General features: G+C 36.3%; 1 protein-coding gene across 1 annotated transcript; it reads left to right on the forward strand.

Annotated features, from left to right (window-relative positions):
* Positions 1-2,496: 2,496 nt before the first annotated feature.
* On the forward strand, positions 2,497-16,658 carry tbccd1 (TBCC domain containing 1). The gene is made up of 9 exons (XM_059342724.1): positions 2,497-2,751; positions 5,820-5,884; positions 5,974-6,240; positions 7,116-7,274; positions 8,518-8,634; positions 9,428-9,677; positions 10,058-10,244; positions 11,150-11,680; positions 14,553-16,658. The coding sequence occupies exons 2-9, from the start codon at positions 5,822-5,824 to the stop codon at positions 14,764-14,766; spliced, it is 1,788 nt and encodes a 595-aa protein (XP_059198707.1). The 5' UTR covers positions 2,497-2,751; positions 5,820-5,821; the 3' UTR covers positions 14,767-16,658.
* The last annotated feature ends 1,913 nt before the right edge of the window (positions 16,659-18,571 follow it).

The following is an 18,571-nucleotide window of genomic DNA, read 5'->3' on the forward strand; positions in this document are numbered from 1 at the left end:
TGTTTTCAGTTATTTCACACCTTTTTGTTAAGTACATAATTCCACATGTGTTCATTCATAGTTTTGATGAATTTACAATGTAAATAGTCATGAAAATAAAGGAAACGCATTGAATGAGAAGGTGTGTCCAAACTTTTGGCCTGTACTGTATGCAGGTGCATCTCAATAAGTTAGAATATGATGTAAAAGTCAATTTCCAGTAGTTCAAGTCAAATAGCCCCAACCAAGTATTGAGTCATATAGATGGACATACTTTTCAGAGGCCAACATTTCCATATTAACCCTTTGATGCACAACATATAAACACCTTCTAATGCGCAACATGGGTCAAAATTTCCCATGTTATTTCATGCTGGCTGTGTGTTTGAATATTGTTTTTCATTATTATTAAAACAGATCATCATATCTATTTTTCCTTTCATACTTTATGGAGAAAAATAGTTTTTTTTATTATTACATCAAGTTCACAAAACAAAAGAACAAAACCTCAAACCCTATTGTATTTATTCATGTGACATTTACATATATTACTATACGTAATGCATTTCTGGTTAGATGCTAAACTGCATTTTGTTGTATAAGTACCTTTACTCTGTTCAATGACAATAAAGTTGAATCTTATCTAATCTAATATTTACACACATGGGTGGTCAAAATGACCTTGTGCATTAGATACAAAAAGGGTTTTTATTCAAAAACTAAGAAATTAAAACAAAAAATTAGGATGTATGATGATCAAAAAACAAGTTAATTGAGGAAAACCTGGAATACTGGATGATGAAATTCATTTATTGCAAAGATATAGAATATAAAAACTTGTTGTGCATCAAAGGGTTAAACATACTTTTTAAAAATGGTCTTTTGTAATATTACATTTTTTGAGACACCTGAATTTTAGGTCTTCATTAAATGTAAGCCATAATCATTATAATTAGAAGAAATTAAATAAATTGAGACATGAAATGTTAAATGGATCTATATAATGTGTTATTTCCACTTTTTGAATTGAATTGCTGACATAAATAAACTTTTCTATGATATTCTAATTTATTGAGATGCACCTGTATAAAAATAAAAGAATAAGACATTATATACGTGCATGCATAAATATACAAACATTGTATGTATATGTTGAGTCTGTCTATACAGTAAATATTGTTCCTTATTTTATATTTCGCATTGTTCCAATTTTTAATACTTCTTTTTGCGCGCGCACACACACACACACACACACATACACACACACATATGTATGTATATTTTACATTTCTTCTTGCCATACATTTCTTTTTGATATTGCTTCTCTCTATTTATTGTTATTTAATTGATGCTTCTTTCTATTTTTGCTGCTGCAACACTGGACATTTCCCGTTGTGGGACTAATAAAGAAATATTATATCTTGTCTTGTATCTGACACATTATATACATAAAGTACTTACATGGCTGCTATCGAACATTATTGTTAATATTGCAAATATGTTTTTTTTCCCCCCTGAGCGTATTTTGTATTGGACAGGTATTGCACACTGGAGAAAATAAATTGTGGCATGTTAAATAGGTTGTTGTATGTCGTTGTAGTAATTGATGCCACATTGAAGTGGTCTACATCATTTGAAAGGTGTAAGCTAAAAACTGCATGGGATTATCATGGAAATTGAAAATGGGCATGCTCAGCCTCAGCTTTCCAATTTATGCAACTCACAGACTGTTTAGGGACCCCAGTATGCAGAAATAATCAAATACAGTTGGCAAAAAATGGGTCAAGAGGGTCGATTTCCAAAAAATGATATGTGGACTAACATAATCACACCTACTAAAATTGGGATCAACCCACAGGAGTCTCCACTTTCATACCCAACTCATGCAATGTATTTATTTAATTTATGCAAACTGTTTCAGGACGCCAGTATGCACAAATATTCAAGTAGACAAAAACAGTGCATGAGAAAAACTATGTGATTTTTGTCTTAAAATGCATTTAATCATCATAAATCAGGCATGTATATAATAGGAAAACATGCAACTGGTGAGTGTAACTGTGGGGAGAGGGAGACGGTAGAATATGTGGTAACAGTGTGTCCTGAGTATGAAAGGGAATTATATATATTACATATATATGTATATATACATATATATGCATATATATACATATATATATATGCATATATATACATATATATGTATATATACATATATATATACATATATGTATATATATATGTATATATATATGTATATATATATATATATATATATATATATATATATATATATATATATATATATATATATATATATATATATATATATTAGAAGGGGGAAAATCTAGAGAAGGGAGGAAAATCCTTCTGAGATTTCTTTCCACAACTGGACTAATTCAAAGAATATAACAGAAGGAAAGTATGAAATAAGCTAAGCCCAGCAGATGGCGGTAAATGCAACGAAAATGATGCCAACTGCCAATAAAAACCGAAGAAGAAGAATAATTAAATCAGGCATGTGCATGTGCACCTTCGAGATGCGCGCAGCAGTCAACTCAGGTTGAAAGCGCGCCCCCGCGAATTGCGCGCAACAGATGTCAGCTAAAAGAGGAGGGCGCCAAATAGGAAGAAGAACAGATGTGTTTATGTGACTCTAACCACAACAAACCGCAAGAAACGGACCGGACCCGCTCTCCTCTTTATTCTTCACTTATGAGTGACCCATCGGGACGGAGCACCGCGGGGTCTGGACCAAGACAAAGCCGAAAAGTAAGAGCAAAAAGCGGTTGTCTCCGGTCTTCTTCTCCGGATGGTTAGCATCGCTCGCTAACGGTAGCCAGCAAGTTAGCAGGCGAGCCTCAGTTTGATGACGTAAACTCTGACATCACTCATTCCTTCAGTGGAGAATCTGACTTTAATATGTCGCCACAGTAAGAAGAAGTGTGTTAAGTGTGTATTTGTTTGCTGTCTGACCAGCTGGATTAGATTTAACTGGTGTGATGATGCGGACAGGTGAGTGTTTATGACAGCAGCAGCCTGCAGGTTGTTATGGGAGCATCAAGGTGTCAAGAGCAGCTGTTCTCAACCTTGGGGTCGGGACCCCAATTGGGGTCGCGAGATGATTTCTGGGGGTCGCCAAATCATTTTGGAAGTCAGCTCTGTCTCCACTGTGTTAAAGTGTTCATGTGTTTTAGTCTTTTTGGTCACTTAATGTCTTTTTTTGTTCATTTTGTGTCTTTTTAGGTCATTTTATGTCTTTTTTTGATAATTTTGTGGTCAATTTGTGTCTTTTTTTGTCATTTTGTGTCTTTTTTTGGTCAATTTGTGTCTTTTTTTGTCATTTTGTGTCTTTTTTTTTAGTCATTTTGTGTCTTTTTTGGTCCTTTTGTGTCTTTTTTGGTCATTTTGTTTCCTTTTTTTGGTCCTGTTGTGTCTTTTTTATAGTCATTTTGTGTCTTTTTTTTGGTCATTTTGTGTCTTTTTTTGGTCATTTTGTTTCCTTTTTTGGTCATTCTGTGTCTTTTTTGGTCATTTTGAGTCTTTTTTTGGTCATTTTGTGGTTAATTTGTGTCTTTTTTGGTAATTTTGTTTCTTTTTTTTGTTGATCTGAACTGTGCGTGTGAGATTGTGTTCAGTGAGTGGGGGTCGTGGACAACATGCATGTTAAATTGGGGGTCGCGACTCAAAAAGGTTGAGAACTACTGGTCAAGAGGACCTGAGAGGAGACATTTACCTTAGGAAGAGTCCTTTAATCCTCCCGACCTCAAACAGTTTCAGGGGGTTTTCTCCAGTCGCCTTGTGCTTCACTGCAATATATAATATCTATAAGTTCTGCAGCTCTATTGAATCGGCATATGTATGGCTTGAATTTCTTTGATAAATGGATATACACTACCGGTCAAAAGTTTTAGAACACACCAATTTTTCCATTTTTTTAAATTGAAATTCAAGCAGTTCAGGTCAAATGAACAGCTTGAAAGGGTACAAAGGTAAGTGGTGAACTGCCAGAGGTAAATAAAAAAAGGTAAGCTTAACCAAAACTGGAAAATAATGTACATTTCAGAATTATACAAGTAGGCATTTTTTCAGGGAACAAGAAATGGGTTAACAACTTAACTCTATGGAGTCTTGGGCTATATTATCAATTTTTGAATGTCTTTGTAAGTCATTTTGTGTCTTTTTTTAGTCATTTTGTGTCTTTTGGTGTCTTTTTATGTAATTTTGTGTCTTTTTTTAGTCCTTTAGTCCAACATAAAATGTGATTTTGAATCTTTTTTTACTTTCAAAACACTATCATACTCAAAGAATTTTAAATGTTGCAAATGTGCATTAATTTCAGAGGACACTGAGACATTAAACTGAATCATTTTCAATTAAATTCTGGAAAAGTTGGTGTGTTCTAAAACTTTTGACCAGTAGTGTATATTGTAATTGGAATAAAATATAATCTATATAAACAACACTTTTCTGTGTGCCCACAAGTGTCGTAAATATTGGGGGGGAAATGCGTCTCCACATAGCCTGTTATACATAGTGAACTATTTATATTTTTCCAGCCTCTCCTCTCTGTGACTCTTATATGTGGTGGAGTATAAGTATAGAGTTACATAAATGGAAATACTGAAGTAAAGTAATAGTACCTCAAAATGGATATTGTCAAAGATATTGTCATTTTAATACCATGTTATTGTTTCTGACATAATGGCATAATAATGCAAGTACATCCTTTTGAAAGGACAGTGCACTTTTAGATATCCTAAATAAACAAGACCCAGGCTCTGTTCACAAATATTGAACTAAAGTAAATATTAAACCATAAGCCGAGAGGTCCAGAGAATCATTCACCCCTTAGCAGGTGATATATGCTGCCGATCCAGTTCCTCACTGGTTAGGACCTTTGGTGATGCCAGCATAGTTTTTCTATTCATTCATCTTAGGTGCTGCACCCAAGTCTTATGATCTTAATAATATTTGCTGAGCTTGAAAAGACAATAAAATAATTATTACGACTGGGCTAGTTGTTGTTTTATATATTTTTTGTCTATGTTGTTTATATACACTACTGATCAAAAGTTTTAGAACACACCAACTTTTCCAGAATTTAATTGAAAATGATGCAGTTTAATGTCTCAGTGTACTCTGAAATGAATGCACATTTGCAACATTTAAAATTCTTTATTGAGCATGATAGTGTTTTGAAAGTAAAAAAAAGGATTCAAAATCACATTTTATGTTGTACTAAAGGACTAAAAAAAAGACACAAAATGACAATAAAGACACCAAAAGACACAAAATGACTAAAAAAAGACACAAAATGACGAAAAAAGACACAAAATGACTTACAAAGACATGAAAAGAATTCAAAAATGGACAAAATAGCCCAAGACTCCATAGAGTTAAGTTGTTATCCCATTTCTTGTTCCCTGAAAAAGGCCTACTTGTATAATTCTGAAATGTACATTATTTTCCAGTTTTGGTTAAGCTTACCTTTTTTTATTTACCTCTGGCAGTTCACCACTTACCTTTGGACCCTTTCAAGCTGTTCATTTGACTTGAACTGCTTGAATTTCAATAAAAAACTGGAAAAATTGGGGTGATCTAAAACTTTTGACCGGTAGTGTATATTCATATTTATAGTTAAATTATTATTCATTTTTAAAGTAAAAATGAATAGGCTTTTACTCAGAAATAAGGTATACCTCATACATTTATAATAAATACTTCTAAATCATCACTCAGGACTGTGTAGCAGTGTCTGTATCTGCATGTTTTTCTTTTCTGTATACAAACTCTTGCATACCAGCTAATCATGTGTCTTTTTGTTCCTTTCTCTTCAGACATGGAGGCCGACAGTGTGAGCATATGGCCGCGCATGGAGCCCTTCTTACTGGGCGCCTTGCAGGTTAATACACTCTTCTTACCCATTAAATGTAATGTTATTGCTCATTGGATGCAAATCTTGTGAAATAACTGGAGTAAATACTGTCGCAGGTGGCTCCGCCCTCCAAGCTCAGCCTGCACTACCTTCGCAAGATGGCGATCTACGTGCGGACACGGGACGGCTGCTTCCCCATTCTGGCCTGGCCCATGTGGAGGCATATCGCCTGTGGGAAGCTCCAGCTCCCAGAAGATCTAGCATGGCTCTACTTTGAGACCTTTGACCTTCTGATAGGCCACCCTCCAGAGGAGAGGCTGGAGTGGGCAGAGTGTCTCTCACAGTGCTCCTCCAAAAGTGAGCTGGACCAACAAAGAAACAAGGTAAGAAACTAAAGGGGTGGACTACATTTGTGCAAATTGCTCAGTTTACCTGAGAACCTGATGCTGTTTCTTTTGTTCCATGTCTGACTCTTTTATTGTGTTGCTGTGTTTTGCCCCAAGCAGAGGCTACTGTTGTTGTAACAATGCTCTCAAATTCAAGCAAATAGCTACACATTTTTTTTTATTTTTATTTTTTTATTGTTGTGCACTTAAAATTGTTTGCACATTAAAAAACATTAAGTGCATTGTTGCACTTAAAAAACATACAATCGTTAGGAAATAACAGTACAAGAAACAGTAAAATAAAATGCAGGAAAGATCAAAAAGCCCAAAGGACTTATATATACGCGACCCTCCCTCTTAAACCTATAACTTTCTATAACTATACTTTACTTAAATTACATAGCTAGATGAAAATAAAAAAATACAAACAAACAAAATTTAAACAAAACAAATACAAAGGTGTAGAACATCTATAGGGATTTTTTGAGCTTGGTCTTAAAAGTATTTAAGAGGAACATGATTCTGTTAGATGTTTTATGTCATTCCACAGCACCTTGATAAACAAATGAGAATTTGTCAACAGAGGTCCTACAGAAAGGAATATGTAAATAATTCTTTCTTCTTGTAAGATGTGCATGATAACGAGAATTAAACTCAAAGTAACTATGGAAAAAGTTAGGTAAAGATGCAGGAAGGCAAATGACTTTATACATAAGAACCCCTGTTTGATACTTATTGACCTCATAAATTGTAAGTAGTTGCAATTGTTTAAATAATGGTTTAGTTGGGGCTAAATAAGAAGAGTTAGTGGCAATTCTTACAAAGGACATTGATAAGCACACCGTGTTTCTTCTTCTCCTTTCTTGCTGTAGTTGTCTGTGGACACGCTGCAGTTCCTCCTCTTCCTCTACATCCAGCAGCTGAACCGAGTGTCTCTGCGCACCTCTCTGATTGGTGAAGAGTGGCCCAGTCACCGCACCCGGTCCCCCTCTCCCTCAGACCGAGAGGCCAAGACCAGCTCCCAGAATAAGGTCAAAGAAATACTGATAACATTATTATTGTGGTTACTACCAATTGACAAGTGCTTAGCATCAACAAGATTATCTTAAACCCATTTGGGCCTAAAGCGCCTGTAAAACCTCTGGGCGGTTTTAAAATCAGCCCCTAAAACCTGAAGTTTTTCTGTAAATTCAACTGAAGTGTCAACGCTTCTACTAAATAATAGATTTATCAGCCTCTGTAGCAGATAGAAATGAAATTCAAAAAGTATTTGAGAGCTTATACCCATGGCTTTCATGAGAAGTTGAGTAGTTTATTTGTCCAAACCTTCAATAAAGTTTTTTAAAAAATCAACAATCTCAGCAAATAGAGAAAAAAAGGCCTTTTCGCCTTTTATTGAACAGGAGAGTTGAAAGAAACAGGAAATGGCAGTGAGAACTATAATTATAATAACTACAGCCTCAACACATGGCAGGTGCTCTGCTAACTGAGCAGCACTATTTTGTTTACAGTTGTATGTGATGATGCCTGAATAAAAATCCTATGCATAATATTAATTCACGCCCATTAGCAAGATGTAAATATGATATGACCATTGGAAGAAGTAGACATAGTTCTCATTAGTCTACTGTAATAAAAAAAATAATAATAATAAAAAATAATAATACATTTGATCTATATTGCACTTTTCAGGGTACTCAACGATGCATAAAGTAATATAAGACATAAACAGTCATGATTTCTTATATCCTCATCACAATCAATTAGTATTATTATTGTTATTATCCCCAGATGGCCACAAATCTGTCTGTTCATCGGCGTAAACATGTCGTCTAAAAACATATTCCTCATCCATAAATCTGGTCGATTGGTTCCGAGGGTTCAAATTCCGGATCAGAAATTAAATCATCGGTGCTGTTTTCATCAAGATCTCTTCCGTCACTTACTGCTGAGCTCCTCCACTATAGTCGTCTTCCTCCATGATTTCAAGTTCTGGAAAAGTCCCATGATGCATTGCGACACTCCCACGTGTATTCTGATGCATTTCATTGGCAAAGAGACCGAAAATAGGTGGAAAAAAACTATAAATACTACAAAACGACATATCCGCTTTCCCGGCTTTAATGGTAGATAACGCAGCAGCGCTACCGGTTAGAAATGCGGTAAAGCTTTCTCAGCTTAAATGGGTTAAAGTGTGAATGTTACAGTCAACCCCTCCTTTCTTCGTGGTGTGCCACTAAGTCGTTTTTTTTTGGTTTCTGTTTGGTTCTGCAGAACTGGGATGATCAGGCTCACCTGTTGTTTGTGCAAAGCCATCTGGGAGAGATCCTGGAGCTGCTGGTGGAGCCGGGACAACTGTCCCAGTCTGGACAGGCCCTCAGAGACTGCCAGGTCTGTCAACAGTCCACACACCTTGTGTTACTTTACAACCAACTTAGAGCAGCTATAGTCCATATTTTTCACATTTATGGGATAAAATTAGAATTTTTTGGTTATTTTGGTTGATATAAGATGATATAGATGCCGATTATTTAACACAATGGTGAATTTTCTTTGATTTTAAATATAATTTGACTGAAAAACAAACAAAAAAATACAGTACAGGCCAAAAGTTTGGACACACCTTCTCATTCAATGCGTTTTTCTTTATTTTCATGACTATTTCCATTGTAGATTCTCACTGAAGGCATCAAAACTATGAATGAACACATATGGAATTATGTACTTAACAAAAAAGTGTGAAATAACTGAAAACATGTCTTGTATTTTAGATTCCTCAAAGTAACCACCCTTTGCTTACTAGAATATAAGACATGTTTTCAGTTATTTCACACTTTTTTGTTAAGTACATAATTCCACATGTGTTCATTAATAGTTTTGATGAATCTACAATGTCAATAGTCATGAAAATAAAGGAAACGCATTGAATGAGAAGGTGTGTCCAAACTTTTGGCCTGTACTGTAGATGCCGATTATTTAACACAATGGTGAATTTTCTTTGATTTTAAATATAATTTGACTGAAAAACAAACAAAAAAACACATATGCATTGAAATAAATGACTGAATGGAATCGCTTGTAGCGCTGAAACTACAGAGAGTTGAAGCTGCAGCTCATTTTACACAAACTTCTAACACAAACACGTCTTCTGGTGCACTGTAGCTGATTTTACGTGTATTTCCAGATCTCTCTGGAGGCTGTGCGGAGCCTCGGCCTGCTGCTGGAGGGTTCAGTCAGTCACAGCAGAGTAGTTCAGCCGGTCCACCGGCTGCTAACCAAAGGTCTGCTGCAGACACAAGCCGGCTACTCCACACTGAGCCGCTCCTTCCCCCTGCACAAGCTGCTGGCCTGCCTCCAGCACAGCCTCACACTCAACCCGTTTGGGATGACCGCCTGCCTGCGCTCGGGCAAGAAACTGGCCTGGGCTCAACAAGGTAAAAGCTCCTGGAATGAGGTTTCTATTGCATTAAAAGTCAGTGTTAAGTAGTGGTGTCAACAATAATCGATTCGGCGATGCATCGCAATGCGGGGCATGCACCATTCAGCATCGATGCGGCAAAGTGCCATAATCGATTATGTGTGCATCAACACATGGCTAATTTGAATATTCAAATGAGCCATGTTGTGTGCAGTATAATTGTGATGCATCGCAATGCATCGTAGAATCGAATCGAATCGAATTGTTACCTGGTGAATTGAATCGAATTGTGAGGGCAGTGCCAATGCACACCCCTAGTGTTAAGTGCTTCTTTGCAGTCATCACATTCTAACTACCTGTACGTCTACATTTCTTTGCCTTTGCTTGTTATTTTAGTGGAGGGGGCCATGAAGAGAGCCAAAATAGCCCGAAACACCCACATGGCTCCACCTGGCAGTAAGATGGTGCTGATGTCGCAGGTCTTCAAACAGACTCTGGCTAAAACCTCCGACAAGCTGACTGGTGCTAACATCAAAATCCACAGATGCTCAGACTCCTTCATATACCTCCTGTCACCTCTCAGGTAGGGCTGGGCAATATGGCCCTAGAAGAATATCACGATATTTCAGGATATTTTTGCGATAACGATTATTCTTCACAATATTACGAAATACTTAAAAAGATATAGAAAATATGTTTTTTTTGTCTGTATAAATTAATAAAAATCTAAAATGTAGTGTGAAGTGCAAATCTCAACAGTTGCCAAATACAAAAACGTTGACTCTTGACTCTTGAGTATGAGCAAATAATAAAAAAATAACCATTTAGGGGTTTCGGGGGCATTTTGTAAAGGAGAATAAAGGTTCTTGTATGTTTTATTTAAGGCATCTTATTTAGACAGTCTTCTTGTAAGTTCTGTGGTGGATTCTGTTAACACACCGTGCTCTTATTTTGAAAGCTGCATGTGTTTAGCGACAGAGACTAAGTAGCTTTTTGTGATTAAAACAACTTTAATTGTTTGCCTTACGCCACTACATCAAGAAGTAGGAATGTTGCCAATATCATGATATGCATTTTTTTTTTTTACCGTAAAAAAAAATATACCGATATTATCGTGAACGATACGATATGGCACACCCCTACTCTCAGGTACAAGTCAAGTCAAGTCAAAGTTTATTTATAGAGCACATTTAAAAACAACCTCAGTTGACCAAAGTGCTGTACAGTTATTAAAATAGAATAAATCATACACAAGTAGGTATAAATAAAAACAATGAAAACAATAAAATACTAAAAACAGTAAAAACAATAAAGTAAAATAGAATAAAATAGTAATAAAAACTCAATCCAAAACAGTGTTAGAGATAAAAAGACAAATAAAAGGGTAAAAAAGAAAGCCAAGGACGGCTAGTTTCCATTGATATCGGCTTTGTTTCGGATTTCTTTGGGGAAAATGTTCATATCTCATGAGTAATGTTGCTCCTTCAGGTCAGTCAGTGTGGACAAATGCCGTGACTGCACTGTGGTTCTGGGTCCTGTTGAGACCAGCGTCCACATCCACGGCAGCCAGAACCTGCGGGTGGTGTGTGTGGCGGGCAGGATCGCCGTCGGAGTCTCCTCGCGCTGCGAGATCAACGTCCTGACGCCCACCCGCCCTCTGCTGCTACCTGGGAACACAGACATTACACTGGGGCCTTTCCACACTTTCTACCCCACCCTGGAGGACCACATGGCCAGCGTGGGTCTGGCCGTGGTCCCCAATGCCTGGGATCAGCCTTTGCTCCTCGGGACCGAAGGCCTGGTCGGCGCCTCGCTCAACACGTCGTCCAGCAGAGACGCGGCCTGTTTCCGCCTGCTGCCCCCTGCAGAGTTTCACACGCTGGTTGTGCCTTTCAAGATGGAGGGGGACACGTGTGAGGTGCCGGGTGGATTACCTCCTCCGTATCAGGAAGCACTGGATCAGAAGCAGAAGAGGATACAGAACTGGCAGAAGACTGTGATGGACGCAAGGCTCAACAAGTGAGTGACAAATAACTTCCTGTTTACACTGTAAACTGTTTTCTGCTGTTTTACTCTAGGTCAGGGGTGTCAAAATTTGGCCTGCAGTGTAATTTTATTTGGCCCGCGAGGCAATACCAAATTATTATCTTATTATTGTACTATAAAAGCTGACCCACCGGTATTATACGACGCATTTACAGCTAATACTACAAATCCCACAATGCCCTGCTGTTGTTTTGGCGCGTCAATCAGGACAGGACCCAGAAACGCTCCTCTGTGACAGTCGTCATAGCAACCTCAAGCTAGAGCTGTCTCCCAGCTACCCCTTCCCAAAAATGGAGAAAAGAAAGGCAGAATTTATTAACCTGCTGAAAAAGTTTGTTTTGATATTTAAATCAGAAGGATGCAAATAGAAAAGAGGCATACGATTTTTATTTATTTTTTATTTAATAAATTAATGACGATGTGTTTTTTATTTGAAATTTGATTTTGCATGTCTGCATTATTTAGTTATATATTGTATGTTTATAAGCGTTGCTGGTTCCATATTTAATGTTAAAGCAAAACATGTTTGGTATATATTAAAAGGTTTAGATTTTATTCAAGTTTTAAATTTTGGCCCATTGTGTATTTGAGTTTGACACCCCTGCTCTAGGTGCTTCTGTCTCAAAGACAGCTGGATCACTTTCCATTTTCCTCAGCAGTGGTGGTTCTCCACAGGGGCCTCCAGGGGCCACTGCCCCTGTGAAGAAGCCCTTGGCCCCTGCTGTGGCCCCTGTGTCAAACTAATAATACATAAAAATCAATTTATAACTAAGAACGACTGAACAATTCTTATCTATTTTTTGTTATTGTACACAAAAGGAACCCAGAATGTGTACATTGTGTAATAGTTTAATTGTAATTAATGTTATTGTTGGTAAATCTCATTGTTTCAATCAATTCATTTGTAAATTAAGAGATTTTGAAATACGCTAAAATAAGGGTTTTGAATGCTTAAATATCATCTTTACCGTTTTTCATTATGTGCCCCTCTGATTAAACACTGGCCCCCACAGGAAAATTAGTCTAGAACCGCCACTGTTCCTCAGAGCCTAGAAACTGCCACAAACACAGGATGCACCATATTTATTATCAAATTTCTGTGAAGAAACATAGATGTTTCTAGCTGTTCCTGGTTTTGGGTTTTTCTTGGGGGTAGCGTTAACTTCTCTACTGCCCACAGCCTGGCTACTGTCAAAGCAAGAAACAAGCATAAGAGACCTAATCTAAACTAAAAACCCAGATCCCAGTGCTCTGATTAAGGCAGAGTAAAACAACAGGTATTATTAATGAGTATTATAACTGCACAATTTTGGGGGAAAAAAATATAATTGCAATTATTTTGACAGTAGTCACACATACAATGTTTATTTTTTTCTGGGTTAAGTTGGCTAAGGCTTTTATTGTGAAATGTAAGAATGGAAGGAGTGAAGCTGTGTGCCACCGTTGACGATGTGGGGGGCAAAAAAGTTTGCTGTCTTGGTTCAGACTACAGAGCCTCCATGTTATTATTGGATTACCTTTTCATAAGTAGTATAACAAAAGCAGTATCGTCTTCTTGTTTTGATTGCACAGTAGTTGCCTCACTTTTTGCCGTCATTGGAGCTTTGAGTTTCTTTGGAGGTTTTACCCAGGGTCGGACAGAAAAGCTTAGTGAAAGTTAGACTTCTGTAGAACCTATTTAAACATTGATGATGTCATTATTCTAAAGCCATTACATCGTGCAATCAACCTGACCTCATAATGGTAGGTCAAAGCAAAAAATTGTTTTCTTGCCACTTGGAATAATTTGATAAAACCATCCAATAAAAACGTGTCTATGCGTGAGCATGCTGTTTTAATCAGTGGAAAGTTGTAACAGAACAGTCATTCCAAAAATCAATCAGAAAGTGAGGCAGCCACTCAGCTGCTGATATGATGGAGGTCAGTGATGGAGGCAGAAAGCTGCTGGAGGCTCTACACTCCACCTGACCCCGACCACACTGGGAACAACACAGACCAGGGGGGTCAAACTCAAATACACAATGGGCCAAAATGTAAAACTTGAATAAAATCGCGGGCCAACATTGAACAAATAAACCTTTTAATATATACCAAACATGTTTTGCTTTAACATTAAATATGGAACCAGCAACGCTTATAAACATACAATATGTAACTAAATAGTGCAGACATGCAAAATCAAATTTCAAATAAAAAACACATCAATGTCATTAATTTATTAAATAAAAATTAAATAAAAATCGTATGCCTCTTTTCAGATTCAGATTTGACTTTATTAATCCCACAGTGGGGAAATTTCTTTGTTACAGCTGCAAAGTTTCACACAATTTTTAAGATAAAGATAAAAAATAAACAATCTAAGAAAAGACATTTAACAATATACAAATATACAATAATAATAATAATAATAATATACTATATACAACTTAGTGCAAATTTAAGTGGAGAAATGTGCAGAATGCAGATTTATGCAAAAATGTTCAGGTTGTGTTGGTGTTGTACAGTCTTATGGCAGCTGGAAAGAATGATTTCTATTTGCATCCTTCTGATTTAAATATCAAAATAAAGTTTTTCAACAGGTAAATACATTTAAAAATAAAATAACAATAATAAATCTAGTATTAGCGGTAAATGCGCCGTATAATACCGGCGGGTCAGCTTTTATAGTACAATAATAATATAATAATTTGGTATTGCCTCGCCAGAGTTTGACACCCCTGACATAGATGCTTTTACATGAAGGAAAAATCCTTTTCTATATCAACAGTTTTTTCTTCCACATCCTCCCAACTCTGTGCTCCTGTTCTGTTTATTTGTTGTCACTGAGTTCTCATTCTGGTTTCAGGGAGCAGAAGCGTCAGTTCCAGGAGCTGGTGGAGGTCAAGTTCCATGAGTGGCTCCTGGAAACGGGGCACAGGCAGGAACTGGACAGCCTCATCCCGCCCACCATGGCGTCTTTAAAGGACTCCAACGGGACTGAAACGGATACTCCCCGAGCTAATGAGAACAAACCGATTAGGAATGGACGGCCGGTGGGACCGTCCCCGATGGCTTGTTGAACATTAAGGTGGTCCAACAGGTCACATCCAGATGTTTGGAGCTCCTGTCAGCTGCTAACAGACAGCTCAGTATGTTTACTGTAGGTATTATAGTAATGTATGTTTGTGGAGCTGTTGAACCAGCTTTAAGTGCATCTTATATCCCACTCGTTGTGGAGTGGAAGGCTGGTACTGGTGGCTTTACGAGTCCTTCTAAAGAAAAGGCAGCTAAGTTTTTAACATGTGAGTCAAGCAGGGAGTGGGTTGGCATGTTGTCAAACAACATGACAAGCATCACTCGTCTGGTGAGAGCTAAATAAACACAAAAAAACATGGGAGGAGCATCTGTAAAGACAGCAGGGTTCTAAGGAGGGACAAAGTCAGTCATGTGCTAAAATGTGTTCTCTTAAAGCATTGATAGCTCTTTAAAGAAATGGTTTGTATTTTTTGAAGTGTGGTTATGAGGTATTTATCCACAGCCAGTGTATTATCAACAGGAGATGCCTCCAGTTTGGAGAAACAGGCAGCAGTACTGATACAGAGAACCTGGTCTCACAGGAATCCGTGAAATAGCCACGGATTCGCTTAACTCAAAATCCGTGGAATAGCCACGGAATCACTCAAATTTCCGTGAAACTGACACAGATTTCGCTACAATGCAAGTTAATGACAGTCATATCCCGCGGCTATTCCATGGATATTTGTTCCTATTGGTTTGTTCCAAGTCACGTGACTTTCAAGGTCCCGGCGGTCAGAACAAAAAACATGGCGGACAGTTCTCTCATTTTTAGTGAAAAAATCAATATTTTGACTTAGTTTCTGCATAAAAATGGATTTTGATCACATTTCTAGCGAGAAATATGTTTTATTTTCTAAATATTCACTCAGTGAATGTACATAATCACTTTGTCTGTTGGAATAGCCACGGGATATGACTGTCATTAACTTGCATTGTGGCGAAATCCGTGTCAGTTTCACGGAAATTTGAGTGATTCCGTGACTATTCCACGGATTTTGAGTTAAGCGAATCCGTGGCTATTTCACGGATTTCTGTGAGACCAGGTTGGATACAGAAGATAAACAATGTACTGCTGTGGATGGCAGCAGCAGATAAATGTATTCTAGTCAGTCAGTTGAAGTAAACATCATATGTAGAATATCTTCTTCACTCGGTCTTGCAGAAGCCATTATTTGTGCTCTCTTCACAGCCAAGACTCCATTGCCAAAAATGTTACTTTTCACTCACAGAACATTGGAGTTGCTGGCCTTTGCTGCCTTGATGGATTAGTTTTTCTGTGTTATTGAGACTTTGGTGAATGTGAACTAACTCAACGTCTCCAAATAAAACAAACAAACTAACCAATTGAGGCAGCAGTAGACCAGCAACTCTTGTGTTCTGTGAGGTAAAATGACTGTTTTGTCTGGTGACTTTTAAGAGAGCAGATAACGGCTTGAGTTCCCACCTCGTAAACTTAAACAGGGCTGTCTGATTCAAGGTTATTATAGTTAACGAAAACTAACAAAATAACGAAAACTAGAATTGAAAAAACATTTTCGTTAACTGAAATAAAAATAAAAACTAGAGTTTTTAAAAAACGATAACTAACTAAAACTGTATTTTGTGGTTACAAAACTAACTAAAACTAACTAAAATGATAGTGAAAATGTCCTTAGTTTTCGTTTTTGTCAACTTTTTTCATTCATAATTCAGTGTTTCTATTTGAACATGCAACACATGGTGAATATGTTTACTGAGACTGGGATGTTTACACTAGAACCAAAATACAAAACACCCAGAACTGTAAGAGTTAATAACCTTATTGGGGCTGAGATGATAAACCAAAGGAAATAAAGGAAACATTTATTATGACCACTTTGAATCACGCACCCAACAAATACCCCATTACAAAAAAAACTAAAATCAACACTAAAACTAATAAAAACTAAACTAAAACTAAGCATTTTCAAAAAATAAAAACTAAACTAAAACTAGCAAACTCACTCTAAAAACTAACTAAAACTAACTGAATTTGAAAACAAAAATTCACCACAAAATTAAAACTAAAACTAATGAAAAATCCAAAACTATTATAACCTTGGTCTGATTGCAAGGTAAAATGATTAAAATATAAACTGAAATTGTTTTTTTCCTTTTCTTTTAGGTAGCTAAAATACATTTTACTGTAGTTAATACGCTGATAACGGATAAAAACCTCATACAATCATACTTCACTGAGCATAATCTGATGTTTCAGAGACATAATTTTAGTGATTGGTCTCAGCTGTAGTGGAAGCTGTGGTTCCTGGAGATCCCTGACTGCTGGATCCACATTAACTACCTGCTATTTTCTGTAAAAACATGCATTTAAGATGGAGAATGTAGATGGTGAATAAATGTAGCACTTTGGGTATTAAAGACATGTTAGTGCACAGTAACTAGCTCAGGTCATAGTATTTATATGCATTAATAGAATATAAAATATAGGGATTAAGTGTTTACCATTATGGGGGAAAAAGGAAGGAATATTTATAATTTATTATCGGTACCCTCCAAACATTTTATATTTTATGTAGGTCGAGTGAAATTCAACAGTACTTCAGTGCTCTCTATGGGTTGAGTCTCTAATAAACTCTAATTATTGATCTCACTGTTGTTGTTTTCACCAGCTGCCAAAATGAAATGCAGAACAAGATGTTGTCTAAATCTATGTTTATTTTTGTATTAATTCCCCAGTAGAATGAAGAATACATTATATATTTTAGCATTATAGTTAGATAATTTTTCATAAATCGACCTTTTCTCCAGATTGGGACATCATATAAAAACTTCTGCATTTTAGTTACTAAGAAAGGAAGTTAAGGGGAAATAGAATTTAAAAAGTACTGTTAAAATTAAAAAGCTGTTACACATTAGAGAATATTACTGTAAAGGTTCAAAATGCTGGATTTGTCTCATGTGATCACATTATAAACTGCCTTACTGCTGAAAACATCCCCTTCCATTTGAACATACACCTCTATGCAGCTACTATACGAAGAGCACAATATAGTTTTTGAATGTTTAAAACTAAAAATGAATAAAGTTTTGACTAAAATGAGTCTGTGTTTTGCTTTGTGATCTTTGACTGCAGCCATATACGCTCCAGATATGGAAGAATTTGAATCTTTCATGTCTGAGTTTTATAAAGAAATGCACTGAAATGCATGAAAGTACTTTTAGTTACCTACCTAGTTACGTGTTTAAGTACAGTTTTGAGGTACTTGTACTTTATGACTATTTGTTTTTTATGCTGCTTTATACTTAGAACTATTTCACTACATCTCAGAGGCTAATTATGTACTTTTTACTGCACTACTGTCATCTGGCAGCTTTAGCTACAAATTTAGATTATTAGAGCTTTAAAAAAGAAGGTTGCTCTGACGTCAATACGTACAATAATGTCTGTCAAAAAAGAAAATTGCCAGAAAATTATTATTTTACATGTTCACAGGGATAAATCTTGATCATAACTGCCAAATATTAATTCATTTTCAGGATTTTTCTGATGAAAGTTTATTTTTTTGTATGCTAAATGCTAAAAAAAATGCTAAAAGGGGGAAATTATATTTTCTCAACTGTGATATGTCAATTAGCAACACTGATTTTGATGTATTTTATTTTTTGTGCATATTTGTCGGGACAAATATTACATCTCACTAAAACTGCTATAAAAATACTATATATTAATATTTTCAATTAAAAATGTATTTTCAATTTTTTTTTTAAATTAACTTAATTCTTGATCATAAATATTTTTTTCATTTTGAGAATTTTGACCCTTTAAAT

This window comes from Centropristis striata, chromosome 10 (assembly GCF_030273125.1).
Source record: "Centropristis striata isolate RG_2023a ecotype Rhode Island chromosome 10, C.striata_1.0, whole genome shotgun sequence".
NCBI lineage: Eukaryota > Metazoa > Chordata > Actinopteri > Perciformes > Serranidae > Centropristis > Centropristis striata.

Excerpts from the sequence above, each read along its gene's own strand:
- tbccd1 (XM_059342724.1), top strand. The coding sequence starts at position 5,822 with ATGGAGGCCGACAGTGTGAGCATATGGCCGCGCATGGAGCCCTTCTTA. Across the intron at positions 5,885-5,973 it reads TCTTACTGGGCGCCTTGCAG|GTGGCTCCGCCCTCCAAGCT; the intron begins GTTAATACACTC and ends ATACTGTCGCAG. Across the intron at positions 11,681-14,552 it reads ATGGACGCAAGGCTCAACAA|GGAGCAGAAGCGTCAGTTCC; the intron begins GTGAGTGACAAA and ends TTCTGGTTTCAG.